Source organism: Melopsittacus undulatus, chromosome 6 (assembly GCF_012275295.1).
Source record: "Melopsittacus undulatus isolate bMelUnd1 chromosome 6, bMelUnd1.mat.Z, whole genome shotgun sequence".
Taxonomy (NCBI): domain Eukaryota; kingdom Metazoa; phylum Chordata; class Aves; order Psittaciformes; family Psittaculidae; genus Melopsittacus; species Melopsittacus undulatus.
In genome coordinates, this window is record NC_047532.1 from 72,930,361 (window position 1) to 72,944,582 (window position 14,222).

General features: G+C 65.6%; 1 protein-coding gene across 7 annotated transcripts; it reads left to right on the top strand.

Annotated features, from left to right (window-relative positions):
- The first annotated feature begins 1,723 nt into the window (after window positions 1–1,723).
- On the top strand, window positions 1,724–13,878 carry SHROOM4 (shroom family member 4). Of its 7 annotated transcripts, none has more exons than XM_034063816.1 (11): window positions 1,724–1,928; window positions 5,146–5,297; window positions 5,681–5,764; window positions 6,441–6,572; window positions 7,093–9,070; window positions 9,580–9,641; window positions 10,032–10,625; window positions 10,872–11,294; window positions 11,370–11,553; window positions 11,926–12,198; window positions 12,275–13,878. In XM_034063816.1, the coding sequence occupies exons 1-11, from the start codon at window positions 1,803–1,805 to the stop codon at window positions 12,542–12,544; spliced, it is 4,278 nt and encodes a 1,425-aa protein (XP_033919707.1). In that variant the 5' UTR covers window positions 1,724–1,802; the 3' UTR covers window positions 12,545–13,878. The 7 variants fall into 7 exon arrangements, with proteins under 7 accessions (XP_033919707.1, XP_033919708.1, XP_033919709.1 ...); XM_034063817.1 differs by having other exon boundaries at window positions 7,096–9,070; XM_034063818.1 differs by having other exon boundaries at window positions 7,138–9,070.
- The last annotated feature ends 344 nt before the right edge of the window (window positions 13,879–14,222 follow it).

Sequence of the window (14,222 nt, forward strand, 5' to 3'; positions counted from 1 at the left end):
GGGAAAATCCAGGCATGGCAGGAAGCGGCCATGTGTGAGGGGCATGGCAAGGGGGAGCGGAAAGGCTAAGTGAGAGGCATGGGCAGTGCAGGAGAGTCAGGGCAGAGGTGGACATGTCCAGACAGTGCGAGACGGGCCGTACATCCCTGCTGGAGGGGCTCCAGCACCCCAAAACCCTGGGGACCACCCTGACCCCCTGCCCTGGGACCCTGTGGCACAAGGACAGGACACATGCACTGAGTTACTTGCAGCTGGGCTGACCAGGGTGCAGGCAGGGCTCGAGGCCAGCACTGGTGAACTAGGGCTGCCAAGAAAACTCCGAGGGACCCTTCCCATGCTGGATCCAGGCAGCCTGGGAGGAGCTCACCAGCCTGGCACCACAAACCCACCATCCCGGGCGCCCACCCAGCCTGCAGGCAGCCGGGGCCACGGGCGTTGCTGGCAGCACAGAGCTTTCCGGGCTGGCTGCTCTGTCTGGGAAGGAGATGAGTAAGAGCCATGGCCCCAGGCGGGAAGGGGAGGAGCAGGACGCTGGGCTCCCTAGGGAATTGGTGCTGATTCACTCCCACTGCCCCAGCTGCCACTGGCCGGCTCCTTCCCCTGCCTCAGTTTCCCCTCCTGGACCTGGGCCTCGTGGCGGAGGCAGAGGTGAAGCATGGCCACACTGTCATGCACAGTCCCCAGAGCCTGGCAGGCCAGACAGGAGCTGGCAGTGTGAGCTTGCCTGCAGGCAGCAGGGCTCTGGGGGTCAACGGATGTGCCAGTACCAGCAGGGAGCTGCCAGGTGCTGCATAACCCAACCATCACCTGTGCAGGCACCCCTCGTACCTAAACTTTTGGCCACACCACACCACCATGCTTGGCTGAGCTGTGCCAAGGCAAGCCATGCTGTGCCCAAATGAGCTGTGCCGAGCTGGCCCCAGTGGTGCTGGTCCCTGGTGGTACCATATTGTGCTGAGCCAGACCAGGTCATGCTATGCTGAACCATGTCAGGCCAAGCTAAGCCAGGCCACACCATGCTGTGTTCACCTGAAGTGTGCCAGCCCTGCTTGTCCATGTCAACCCAAGCTGAACTGCACTGAGTGAAACCTGAGCAGGCTAAGTAGAGCCAAAGCAGGTCAGGGTACTGGTTGTGCCATGCTCTACCAAACTGAACCATGCCAGCCCATGTTGTGCCATCCTGAGCTGAGCCATGACAGAATGTTCCAGCTGAGCTGAGCTGCACTGAACCATGCCAGGCTGAGCCATGCTGGGCCAGCCAATCCATGCTGTCCCTTTTGCCATCCCATGCTAAAATGAGCCAAATTGTGCCAGGCTGAGCTGTGCCGTGCCATATTGCCCTGCATTGAACTGTGCCATGCTCAGCTGAGCTGGACTGAGTCAAAGCCTGCTGGCTAGGCTGTGCCGAGCTGAGCCAAGCAGCTCAGTACAGGTGCCCGGACAGAGCTATTCCGTGCCAAGCCAAGCTGAGCAGCACTGTGCTGTGCCGTGCCATTGTGTGTTGAAGTTGAGCTGTGCAATGCTGAGCTGAGTCGTGCCAAAGCTGATCTGTGCCGTAGCTGGGCTGAACTGGGCTGAGTTGAGCCCAGCAGAGGCCAGCCAAATAGAGCTGTACCTAGCGGTGCTGTACCGTGCTTCACCGAGCCGTGCCGTCCCCCCGCGCCCCATTGGCGGCAGCGGGGCAGCCCCGGTGCCGGGCCGGCTCCGCCCCGCAGCTCAGATCCGCGCCGCTCAGCCCGGGCGGGCTCGGGTGTTATTTCCTCTGCCGTGCGGTGCCGGGCAGGGATGGGGCAGTAGTGGCCATGGAGCGGGCCGAGGGCCGGCCCGGCGCCCCCCAGTACGTGCATGTGCAGCTGCAGGGGGGCGCGCCCTGGGGCTTCACCCTGCGCGGCGGGCTGGAGCACGGCGAGCCCCTCATCGTGTCCAAGGTATGCGGGGGCTCAGCAGCATTCCCCGCCAGCGGCCTCTGACCCGTGGCGGGGCGCGGGGGGCGAGGGGAAAGGCAGCACCAGGTGCGAGGGGACGCTGGGGACACGGGGAGCCCCGGCCGAGGGGTCGCGTGTCCCGTCGCGACGGGGCCGGGCCGTGGCGATCACCCTCACCCACGTCCCACCCGCAAGCCTTGGGAGAGAGCGGGAGCGGGGCCGCGGGGGTCGAGGGGGCGGAGGGACAGCCCAGGCCCGGCGGCAGGAAGAAATTCCTCCGGCACATCCGTTGGGCTGGCGGCTGCTCCCGCAGCCCCCCCTTCCCGGTCCCGTCCCGCAGGGCTCAGCCGGGGCGGGGCAGGCGCCCCCTCTTGTGCCCGTCCCTTTCGGGCAGCCGCGAAACGCTTGGGCAGGGCCGTGCCAGGACGAGGGGTGCTGGCATCGGGGTGCGGCGCCGAGCGGGCGGCGCCGGGCCCGGCCGGCCGGGTCCCTTCTGCAGTCGGGAGCGCGGAGAGCGAGGGTGGGGCCCCACGGCCGCGACGTCCTGCCACGCAGGGGTCAGTGACTCCCGTGGCCCCGCCGGGACATCGCCCTCCCTGGAAACCCGCTAGGAGCCAGGCAGCACCCGGTACCCGGACAAGCCCCTGCAAACGAGTGATCTAGCTGCCCGTCCGCCGATGCCACCGTCCAGCCGGGGCCGGTGCTGGCGGGCCGGGCTGTGCCGCGGCCCCGGGGCTGCCCGCCTGCCGCGAGCCGGGCTGGCTGCCCCCTGGGGCTCTCCACACCCTGCGCCGGGACGCGAGCAGCGTGGTCTGGCTGGGGAAGCTGGAAAAGTGGCTCCGGTCCCTGCCCTGCGCCCGGGGTGGCACTGCCGGTGGGCGGGAGCTGGGGCCCTGCGGGGGCCCGGCGGGGGAGGGCCGCTGCCGCCCCTCGCCTGGCTGCCGGGTCTCGGGGCAGTGGGTCCCGTTGGGTGCCGTGGCTGCTGGAGGAAGGGGTGGGACGGGGATGCTCCCACCGCCGCTGAGAACATGGGGGCGTCCTTGCTGGCCGGGGGGTGCTCCCCCCGCGCTCCCCGGCCGGACGGCAGCGCCGCGTGTGCTCTGCAGACAAAGGGGGTTTGTTTCAGCGCTCTGTGCATTCAGGGGAAGATCCCCCGGGGAACCCGCTCTGCCGCGAGGCCCGTGCGAGGAGGGGGCAGCCCCCGCCAGCGGCGCGGGGAGCCGGGGCCTCCGCCAGAAAGGGGAAGGGGCTCCCGGTCCTCGCCGGGACAGTTGGGCCTCTGAGCCCACGTCACGCAGGTCCCTTCCTGTGGCAGATTCCCACGACAGGGCTGGTGTGGGCTGCGGGCCCTCCGCGGGGCAATGAGCACCTACCCCCCAGCACAGGGTTCCCCAGCCAGGCACACTGGGAGCATGGATACAGGTCGGGGGGGGGGGGGGCAGGATGGGTGCAGTTCAAGCGCTGCCGTGGCTGTGACTCCATCTAAGACAAGTCTCTTTAGGGGCGGGCAGATACTCCTCTGAGCCAGCTGGTGCCCACCATTAGGGCCCAGAATGAACACGGGGGGTTGGTGTTAGGGAAGTGCTCAGGTCTGGCTCAGCCGGGCAGGGCAGCTGGCGGCACAGTTTGGCTGCTTGCACTGATTTCACTGGTGGCAAAGGCAGAACAAGGGTCTGTTTGTGTCAGATTAAGCCCCTGGAGAGTGGTGCCAGGGCTGAACTGTGTTTGTCCTGGGACATGTGGTGATCCAGACATGGGTGCAGCCCTGGCAGTGTCCTGCACTGGGCGGACACTCCTCACAGCTGGCTCAGCCCCGTGGCTGTGGCAGGAGGGACGGGGTGGGCATGTGAGTGGGCAGGGAACAGGGACTGGGATGAATGTGCAGCCTGCCCTGCCCAGCTGCTCTGCCAGTTGGTGGGCAGCAGCATGGCAGGAGTTAAACCCGTGTGCTCCAGCAAGTTCATGGTGGGACCAGGAGCCCTTGCAGGCATCTGGGGCCTGTGCTAGGAAGGCAACCCCAAGGCTGACTTCTGGGTGGGAGAGCAGCCTGCAGAGCAGGCACATTGGGCTCTGCCCAGCCTGGGCATCATATTTGCAGTCCCAGGTCCCTGAAAACATGGGAGAACTATGGGGTGCTGGGCACAGCCTTACCAGGCAGAGCCATGGGGTAGTGCCAGGAGGAGCAGAAGATCAGGCTGCCCCTGCCTTTCTCCCCTGATGCCATGTTGCCCACGGACAGTGGGATGCCCCCTGAGCCCTGCTCTGTGCAAAGGCAGGGAAGGAGTGCCTGAGGGCACATGCGTGATGAGGGCCTGCTGGGGAGCTGTGGGTGCCTCCAGGCATGGGGCCTGGCTGACTCCCAGGCTGGGCTGCAGAGATGGTGCTGCAGGCACTGTCGGCAGAGCTTGTTTCTCTCCTGTTTCTTGGGATGGCAGGGCAGGGTGAGGAGCCTGTGGGCAGGGTGGGCGCAGGAGTCTGCACGTGCCTGCACGTGGCCAGGCCAGCTCCTCTTGTCACACTATGGGTGGCTGTAGCATCTGTCCAGGTCAGGCTCCACATCCACTCTAGGCCCCTGGGGGACATAGGGCACCTCAGGTCCTGACCATGCACCTGCATACCCTCTGCCACTGCCACCATGCAGCCCAGCAGCTGGGCTTGCTTGCCAGCCTTCTGGTTTGAGGGGCTGGGCATGGCAATCCCTGGCCATCAGGAGTGGCAGGATGGGCAGCAGTCAGTGCCAGCACTGGGTACTCTGCCTGACCTGGGGAGCACGGCTCTTCCCAGGGCTGCCTGTGCTGCACCTACCTGCTTCCCCTGTCGCTGGCTCCCTTGGGTGTATGCAGTGTGCTGGCATCCTTTGGGCATTGAATTAATTGTGGGTGCTGGGGCAGGGTTGACACAGGACTGAGAGCAGCAGAGAGGGGCTGGCATCCACATCTTACAAAGGGCCCTTGTGCTGCCTGTGCCTGCGGGGCAATCTGCTGGTACAGGACATTTTTCTTCTCCCCCTTCTCCAGTGCCCTTTCCTTGCTCAGAAATTCATGTGACTGGGGGGGGGGGGGGGGGGGGGAGCCCAGTGCTGCAGATCCCTCTGCAGTGCCTGGGGCACAGGCACCCCCTCTCTGAAGCCTCTTTCTCACCTGGCACCCAGCAACAGCACCACGCTCCCCAGCCTGTTCTGAGGGTTCTGCCCTGCCTGACACCCCTCTCTGTTGCCCAGGTAGAGGAGGGGGGCAAGGCTGCGTTGTCCCGCAGACTGCAGCCGGGTGATGAACTGGTGAACATCAGCGGAACACCACTCTACGGGTCTCGCCAGGAGGCTCTGATCCTCATCAAAGGCTCTTACCGCACCCTGAAGATGATCGTCCGCAGGTTGGTGGTGCTTCGGGTGTGAGGGACGGAAGGGTGGCAGAGCTGGGAAGGGGCATCTCCTGCCTGGGGAACTGGTGGGAGCCTGGCGGCATCCAGCACTGAGCTGGGGCATAGGGCAGCCCCACCGTGGCTGCCAGCACCCCGTGGTGGGGTTGGGGTTCCCCAGGCCCGTGTGCTGCCTGCAGAGCCAAGGCAATGCAGTAGGCTTGCCAGCCTCTGGCTGGGCGGTATCCTCGAGCTTGGCCGCTCCTCTCCCTTCCTGCCTGCTGCCTGCCTGCTGCCTGCCTGGGAAAGGAAGGAGAGGCAGGGCCAAGGCCCTGTAGCCCCCCCCACCCCCGCTCCCCCCTGCATCCCACATCCACTCCCTGGCTGCATCCCGACAGGGCTCCAGCTCCAGCAGAACCCAGGGGCTGGGGCAGTGCAGGGCACTGCCCACGGGGCTGTACCGGGGCTCAGCATCATCCATGGTGAGTCTGGGGGCTCTAGGAAGGAGGGACTCCTGTGCTGACCCCACAGCTCATCCCTGCCACCCTCCCCAAGCATCCAGCAGATGCTGGAACAGCACCGGGCACTTGGGAGGGTACAGGAGGTGGTGTCTGCCTGCACATCTGGGTGGTGGCACCAGACATCGCTGCCTGCATGTGTTGGGGGACTGGAGACCCCCATGACTGCCTGGCAGAGGGAGTGGGAGGGGCCTGGCACAGGATCCCTTCCCGGGGACGGGATGTGGCTGGCGCTTGCTGCGGATGCTGAGGGACAGAGGAATGAGGGGGGAAGGTCAGGCTCGCAGTGGGGGTGCATATGTGGCCTCAGGGGCCCTTAGCCTGCCCACGGACATGTCGGGGACCCTCACCCTGCAAGGGCATTGCCCATGGGATGCACTGGGGCCATGTCCTCAGTGCCCCATTGGTGCTGGCAGCGGGGATGCTGCAGGCAGGGGAGCCCCAGGAGCCACAGGGAAACCGTGGGATCCCCCTGCCCAGTGCTGGGTGCTGGCAGGGCTGGACCCTCCTCACCGCCATCCCCCCTTGGGCGGGCGCTGGCCTGGGGGGACAGGAAGCCCCGTAGGAAGTGACTTCAGCCCCGGTTCCTCGGCCCAGCTTCCTCCCCATTCTTGTCCTCTCCTACTGTTGCTCTTGGCAGGAGGAGTGTGCCCATCCTCCGGCCCCACTCCTGGCACGTGGCCAAGCTCGCCGAGAGCCGCCCCGATGCCTCTGCCATGCACTGCCCTGCAGATGCCTTCAGCCTCTCCTGGCCCTCGGGGTGTGATGTCAGGTGAGACTCTGGGGCTCCCACGCAAGGGAGGGGGTGGACAGGGCACTGCTTGGGCTGTGGTGGTGGGGGGTGTGGGACATGAGCCCACTTACTCACCCCCACACTGCTGTCAGGCATCCATCCCCTATGTCCTGCCACTGTCCTGCCCTTTCCCTGCATGTTTACTCCTCCGTTCCCGGCAGGAAGGGGCGGTGGCTCTGCTGGGGCTGGCCAGGAGCTGAGTCCCGGTGCCCCACACCCCTGCCAGAGCAGACAGGTCCCAAGTGGCCGGAGCCATGCATGTCGTGTCCCCATGCCCACTTCCCCTGCCAGAGCCAAGGCAGCCCTAGCACTGCCCCCAGCCCAGAGTGGAGGGCAAGCTGAGGCTGTGCTGGCCTGTACCCCCCCATCCTGAAGGATGAGGGTATGTGGTGGTGGGATGTTGGCTCCCTGGGATCTCATACCCATCAGAGGGGAGGGGCTAGTGGGGTGCTGGGAGGGGGGCAGCAGGCACCCCTAACTCCGGCATGGGGCCGGGCAGCAGTGAGCTGTCCCTGCAGTGGAACCCGCTGTCCCGGCACTGCAGCACCGACCGGAGCAGCTCCATCGGGAGCATGGACAGCCTGGACCAGCCTGGCCAGGCCTACTATGAAGGGGACCCCTCACCCGTTGACCAGGGCATGTACCACAGCAAGAGGGACTCGGCCTACAGCTCCTTTTCCGCCAGCTCCATCGCATCGGACTGCGCCCTCTCGCTCCGCCCCGAGGAGGCCACTTCTGTTGACTCCAGCCTCCAAGCCCCCTGCAAGGCCCCCGACGGGCGCTACCTGACCACGGGGTCTGAGCCGCCCAGCAGCCGGCACCCAGAGTCCTGGCGGGTGCCTGTACCCCCGCGGCCCCCTGTGAGGAGGGACAGCCTGCGGGCAGACCCAGCTGGTGGAGGCGACCGGCACCGGGCTGCAGTGTCAGCAGACATGCTGCATGTCAAGGGCCGGTGGATCTCCGACACCTTCCTCTGCCAGCGCGATGGGGAGGCAGAGGCGGCAGGCAGAAGGACACCGGTGCCATACCCCACAAAGGACCGTCTCTCTGCCGACCAGTATTACATGTTGAGCTCCCACCCAGACCAATGTGCAACGGAGCTGCTCATGGGGGAGAGTGTGGAGCCTGGTGATCGGCTGTACCCGGATGGCAACACGCACCGAGTACCAGATACTGTGGTAGCAGGTGACAACCCTCTGCTGTCCTCACTCAAAGGCCACATGCTGCACCGGCACAGTGCTCCCGAGCAGCTCCTGGCCTCCCAGCTCCACTCACTTCAGGTGGGCACTGGCAGCGGGAGAGCCTCGCCGGCCTCTGAGGGGCACCGCTGGACCCTCTCCCCTCTGCACCCCGAGGGCAGCCGGCCAGGGACTACCCAGGACCCGCAGCTCTGCCCAGAGTTGTGCTGCTGCCCCCCGCCGTGCCGCTGCTGCCCGGAGCTGCAGCGAGCCTGCGGGCAGGACGGGCCGGGAGCCAGCCCAGCGCGCAGCACGGAGGGGCCGGGGGAAGAGGAGAGCCGGGAGGGGGGCCGGCGGGCCGGGGGCCTTCCGCGCCGCTCCTCTCAGATGCGCCGCCGCAGCGACCGCTTCGCCACCAGCCTGCGCAACGAGATCCAGCGGCGCAAGGCCCAGTTGCAGAAGAGCCGCGGTCCCGGCGCCCCCCCGCCCGCTGAGGAGCCGGTGGAGGAGGCGGAGGAGCCCCCCGAGGGCAGCGTGCCGGCGGAGGAACCCCGCGCAGCGCCTGAGCGACTCAGCCCCGCGCCGAGCGAGGGCGGCAGGAGCCCGGCCCGCTCGGGGGACCGGAGCATCTCCACCCCTGACCCGGTCCCCAAAGGGCTCCCCTCTCCCGAGCGGCCGGTGCCGACAGGCCGGTGCCTCTGGCGCTGGTCCCCCGAGCGAAAGTTGCCGCTGAGGCGTTCGCCCAGCGCAGGCGAACTGGAGGGCTACGGGCAGGGCCCGGCAGCCCCCGGCTCCCCGCCGCGGGGCGGGGATGAGGCTGACCTCCTGCCCTTCGCTGACCGCCGCCGGTTCTTCGAGGAGAGCAGCAGGCCGGCGCCCCCCCGGCACGGCAAACCTGCGGCGGGTGAACCCGGTGCCTTCCAGCCTGCCGGGCTCGAGCGCCGCGACCCTCGCCGCCTCTCCGTGGACCAGTCCTACAGCGCTCCCTCGCCCGGCCGCCCTGGCTCTGCCAGCCCCTACGCCGAGTGCTGCCGCGAGCAACCTCCCTGCTACAAGTCGGTGGGGAGGCCGGCGGAGCTGGAGTACGTGCGGGGCTTCTCCTATCCCTACGGGGTCCCGCTGCACCCTGAGCCCTGCCGCTACTGCGGTGGGGACCCGTGTCCCCGGCCGCTGCCCCGTGGCCACACCTGCCGCTGCCACCCCCAGCCCTGGGCACGCTGCCCCGACTGCTGCTGCCCAGCGCTGCGCCCCGGACGGGAGGAGGGCGATGCCTGGCCCCGCAGGAGAGCCTTTGCCCCGGTGAGTGAGACCCTGGGGCTGTGCCACGAGCAGTGCTGGCACCACCCTGCACCCCTGCAGCATGACCCTGGGTTGGGATGGGGGCTGCTGTGCCCACGGGGTCCCCGGTATGCCTGCTGTGCCTGGGTAGGGATGGGCCAGGTGGTGCTGCAGAGGGGGATGCTGACCTCACTTTCAAGCTCCCTCTACTCCTGTGTGCCAGAGAAGGACTTCATCAGGGACTGCAGGGATAGGACATGGGGTGATGGGTTCTAACTGAAATGGGGGAAGTGCAAATTAGATAAAACAAAGAAGTTCTTGATTGTGAGTGTGGTGAGGCGCTGGTTCTGGTTGCTCAAAGAGGTGGTGAATGCTTCATCCCTGGCATCGTTCAAAGCCAGGTCAGACAGTACATTGAAAAGATGTGGTCTTGGGTGAGGCATCCCTGGCTGTGGCAAGGGGTTGGAATGGGATAATCTTGAGGTCTTTTCTGACCCAAACCGCTCTCTGATTCTACTTCTCCCACACAGGAATTTCCTCTGGATGAGTGGGAACCACCAGCAATTACCAGGAAAGCCAGTCAGTCCATCAGGTGAGCACATGCTGGGTGCTGCTGTGACGGGATGTGCATGCCACTCAGTGATGATCTCTGCCAGTGAGGTGTTGGGACTGCTGTGGTTTTGGTCAGTGATGTGCAAGGTCCTTCTATTAACACCCCAGCCATAGTCATGCTGTGCCCTGCAGAGCTAGGACACTTGCTGCCTTGAGCAAGCAGGTCCAAGGGCTGTAAGGAGGTGCCTGAGGCAGGGAAGGAGTCCATTCTCAGGGGTCTGGAGGTGTTTCTGGGGGGCTATGCCCAGCATGGGTTCACAGGAGAGCCTGGGCTTCTCCTGCCAGCCAGTGGCTGGTAGCCAAGGCAGGGCATTAGCTTCGTGGGGGGGAGTGACTGACTTGGGAGATCAGTGCCCTCTTTTCTCCCCAGTGAGCTCTCCCGCTACCAACTGGGCTTCCCAAGGCTTGGCCCCTTCCACCCCTGCTTTGAGAGCAGCGCTGAGCCAGAGTGGTTGCCCTGCTACCGGGCCACTTCTACACATGATCTGTCATGGGATGGTGACCGCCTGACCCGCTCCCCTGAGAGCCCTCCAGACCCCCTGCACCGCCCACTGCGAGGCAGAGCCTTCTCCGAGAGCCACCTCAACCTGGAGCCTGCCAGCCCCCGGAGCCGCAGCCAGAGGGACCTGCTCCAGGCCAAGCCGGACCCTGCCGGCATTCCCAAAAAGAAGGGTCCCCCACCTCCCCGCCCACCGCCCCCCAACTGGGAGAAGTACAGGCAGCGCCGGACATCAAAGCGTCTGCCGGATGGTTCTGGGCACAGTTCTGCCTTCACCGCAGCCCCAGCGCCACCCCACAGCATCACTGCAGCTGCACGGGAGCGTTCACAGAGCCTCACCGGGGAGCAGGGGGGCCGATCCCGTGGTCTCGCTGCCCGTCCCCCTGCCCTGCCAAGCGCCTGGTCCCGGCCTGAGCCTCCCGGATCACTCCAGAGGATTCCTGGGCCTGATGCTGAGATTTGCAGGCAAGTGCCACCATGGTGCAGCAGTGGGAGTGAGGCTGCAGGCTTGGGGATGCTTCTGGGGCCATGGGGCCATTTGAATCCTGTGTCAAACCATCCTAATCTACCCCTTGGGTCAGGCTGTGGGATTTTCTTGGGGTGGGGGGTGTCCTGACCTCTTTTCCTGGAGTGGGAACAGTCCTGTGCATCCCCTTACCCATGGGTGGGCAGTGGAGCTGATGTGGGTGCTCCCATGCGGGATGTTGTCAGGGTGGCAGAGGCCAGGGAGGAGCGGCTGAAGGCAAAGCACCCCTGGGAGATGGAGGAGCAGCCCCAAAGGCTCGGCCGGAATCAGGAGCGGGACTGGGTGAGTTCCCACAGGGTGGGTGAGTGCTCCCTGCCCCTGCATGATGGCACCAGCCCTACCGCCCTCGAGGCCCCTAAGCCCAGCCCTGGAGCGGCAGAGGGGGTGGGCTGCCAGGGGAACCAGCCCCAGCCCCGCCGCGTGGACTCGGAGGAGCTGCTGTGGGATGTGGCAGGCAGGGACCACTCTCTGGCTAGCATCCCGGCTCCCTCGGCCCCTCCTGGCACAACCACCATGGTGGTGGGTGATCTGCTGGTGACGGGGCAGCGGCAGGCCTGGCAGGAGCGTTTTCAGCAGGACTGGCACGTGAAGACCCTGGTGCAGGACAGGTAGGGATGGCGTGGCATTGTGCTGAGGATGGACTGCACCCCACCATCCCCAGCGCTGAGCCCCTGTCCCCACAGGCAGGGCTTCGAGCCCATCTCACCACCCCCTGTGAGCACTGCCAGCTCCACCTGCTACTCGGCGTATTACGGTGCAGGAGTAAGTAAAGCCGAGCCACTTGGCAAGGTGAAGGAGCTGCCAGATGTTGTGGAGGGGAGCTCTGAGGAGGAAGAGGAGGCAGACCATGAGCTGGTGGAAAAGAAGGTAAAGCGGGTGCTGCTGGGGACCATTCCCTCAGGATTCTCCACTGTTGTTGCCAGATACTTGCAGGGACCAGGGCATCATTGGTTGCTTGTCGGAGCCGTGGGCATTGCTGGGTGCTTGTGGGTATTTGGGCCGTTGCTGTGTGCTCACAGGGGCTGGGACATTGACAGAAGTTTGCAAGGACCTGTGGTGGCATTGGGTGCTTGTGGGGCCTGGGAGTGTCATCAGATGCTCATGGGAACCAGGGGCATCACCAGATGCTTGTGGTCTGTGGTGCCCAGTGCAGATGGCAGCCCTGCACCCTTGTGCCAGTCCCCCAGTCTCAACGTGGGTGTCCCCCATCACCCCTGACTCCTTCCTTCCCTCTGGCAGCTGCAGTTGATTGAGAGCCTGAGTCGCAAGCTGGCAGTGCTGCGGGAGGCACAGCGGGGGCTGCAGGAGGACATCAGCGCCAATGGGGCGCTGGGCGAGGACGTGGCTGCGCGCCTGCAGGCTCTCTGCACCCCGGGGGAGTTTGACAAGTACCGCCTCTTTGTGGGCGACCTGGACAAGGTGGTCAACCTCCTGCTGTCCCTCTCAGGGCGCCTGGCCCGGGTGGAGAGTGCCCTAGGCAGCCTGGGGCCGCATGCGCCTGCTGAGGACAAGGTGGGCACAGGGCAGGGGGGTGCTTGTGGGGCACCAGCCCAAGGGACCCTACCAACGGTACCTGTCTTGCCCACAGGTGGCCTTGCGGGAGAAGCAGCAGCTGCTGGTGGCGCAGCTGGAGGATGCCAAGGAGCTGAAGGAGCACGTGGGGCGTCGGGAGGAGGTGGTGGGTGCCATGGTGGCACGGTACCTGCCCGCTGAGCACCTCCAGGACTACCAGCACTTCGTCAAGATGAAGTCAGCCCTCATTGCTGAGCAGCGGGAGCTGGAGGAGAAGATCAAGTTGGGTCAGGAGCAGCTCCGGTGCCTGCGTGAGAGCCTCAACCAGGGCCCCAAGGGCTGCTAGCTCCCTGTCCAGCCTCCACCCCAGGCACTGGCCCCAGCTTGCTGCCAAAGTGGATCTGGCCCCTCGGGGGCTCTCCCTGCACCTGTCCGTCTGTCCAGCCCCTGTCTTTTATTTATTTTTCCAGTTTACAAAGCAGGGGTGCTGGTGCCAGTTCAGGCACTGGCAGGGGGTGTGTGTGTGCCACTGAGCTGCTCTGGGCTCTGTGGCCATCCGCCACCCTGTGTCACAGCAGGACCAAATGGACAGATCCTTCCTCTTCCCCCCCCTTCTGTGTGTTCACAGGGCTCCCTCCACCTTGTCCTGGACACCAGTGCCTGTCCCGTGGCTGGTGCTGCACCACATGCCTTAAATGTCCCCCCAGGGTGCCCCTGGGCATACTCATGCAGTGCCTGGAAGGGTTAAACCATTCTCGCTCTTCCTCCATCACGTCTGTTTGTCCAGCTCTGTCCATCTGTCCGGTGGGAGATGGAGGAATTTTGGCCCCCCCAGCATCCTTCTTCCTCCCCATTGTGTCCAAAACAATGGCCCTGGCCAGCAGGTCCTTAACCCGATCCCCACCGGCCTGAGGCACTGCGGGTGGCCAAGGCTGGTGCTGGTGGGTGCAGTGCACACCTGACACGGGACAGTGTGGTGGGTGCCCCTGGAATGGTGTCCTGCCAGGGGATGGGATGCCAGGTGCTGCAGGTACCTGCTGCAACCAGTGCTGTGTGTACAGTGACTACCCGGCCTCACCTAGCCCTTGCCTTTAGCCTCTGCCCTACACCAGCAGGAATTAATAGAGGAAAAAACACACTAATGATGAAGGAGGGGCCTGTCCCCCTACTCTGTGCTGCAGCAACCACAAGGAGCATTTGGACCTCACCCTGGGTCACCCCCTTCCCTGCTACTGCCTGAATGTCCCCATGGGATGGGCAGGTGCCTTGACGCTCATTTTGCACAGGGGTTTCACGCGACCAGCAGCAGCTTGGGGCGGGGAGGGGGAAGGATGCAGGGTGGCCCCGAACACCTTTCGGGGTGGCCGCAACTGGGCAGCCCAGCCCCAGGGTGCAGGCAGTGCCCTGTGCTGCAGCAGTCCTCTATGTCACCCTCTATGTCACCCCTGCCCGTCGAACACTGCACCCTGCATGCAGGTGGGGGGTCCCCATCGCTGCGCCCACCGCCCCCGTGCCTGCCCAGGGACACTGCTAGGACCAAAGAGCACGCGCTGGGGCTGTGCTGCCGTCGGGGGGACCAGGAGCCCTCCGTAGGTCAGTGCACCGGGGCGGTGCCGCTGTCAGTTCCTTGCTGCGTTCCGCCGTGCCTCAGAGTAAAGGAGCAGCTGCAGCTGCACAACAGCCGTGTGTCCCGCGTGGTTTGTCGCTCTGTCCCCAATGGCACCATAGCTGGCGGGTGCCGCCGTGCAGGGTGAGCCGAGCCCCATCGAGCACTTGGAACACGGGCGTCCCAGTGGCACCGCAGGTGCCTGGGCAGACGGGTCCTGTGCCCCCGGTGCGTGCTAGCAGGGTATCAGGGTAGGGCGCAGTGCTGCAGCCCCCAGCGGCACATGGAGAGCTCACGATGCTCGGGTGGTGGCTGCAGCGTTGGCTGCGGCACCCAGCGCTGGAGCTTGGAGGTGGCCCGAGGAGGGATGGAGGGGCCTTGAGGGGGGGATAAGGGCCAGGGGGGCAAGCGGTGCAAA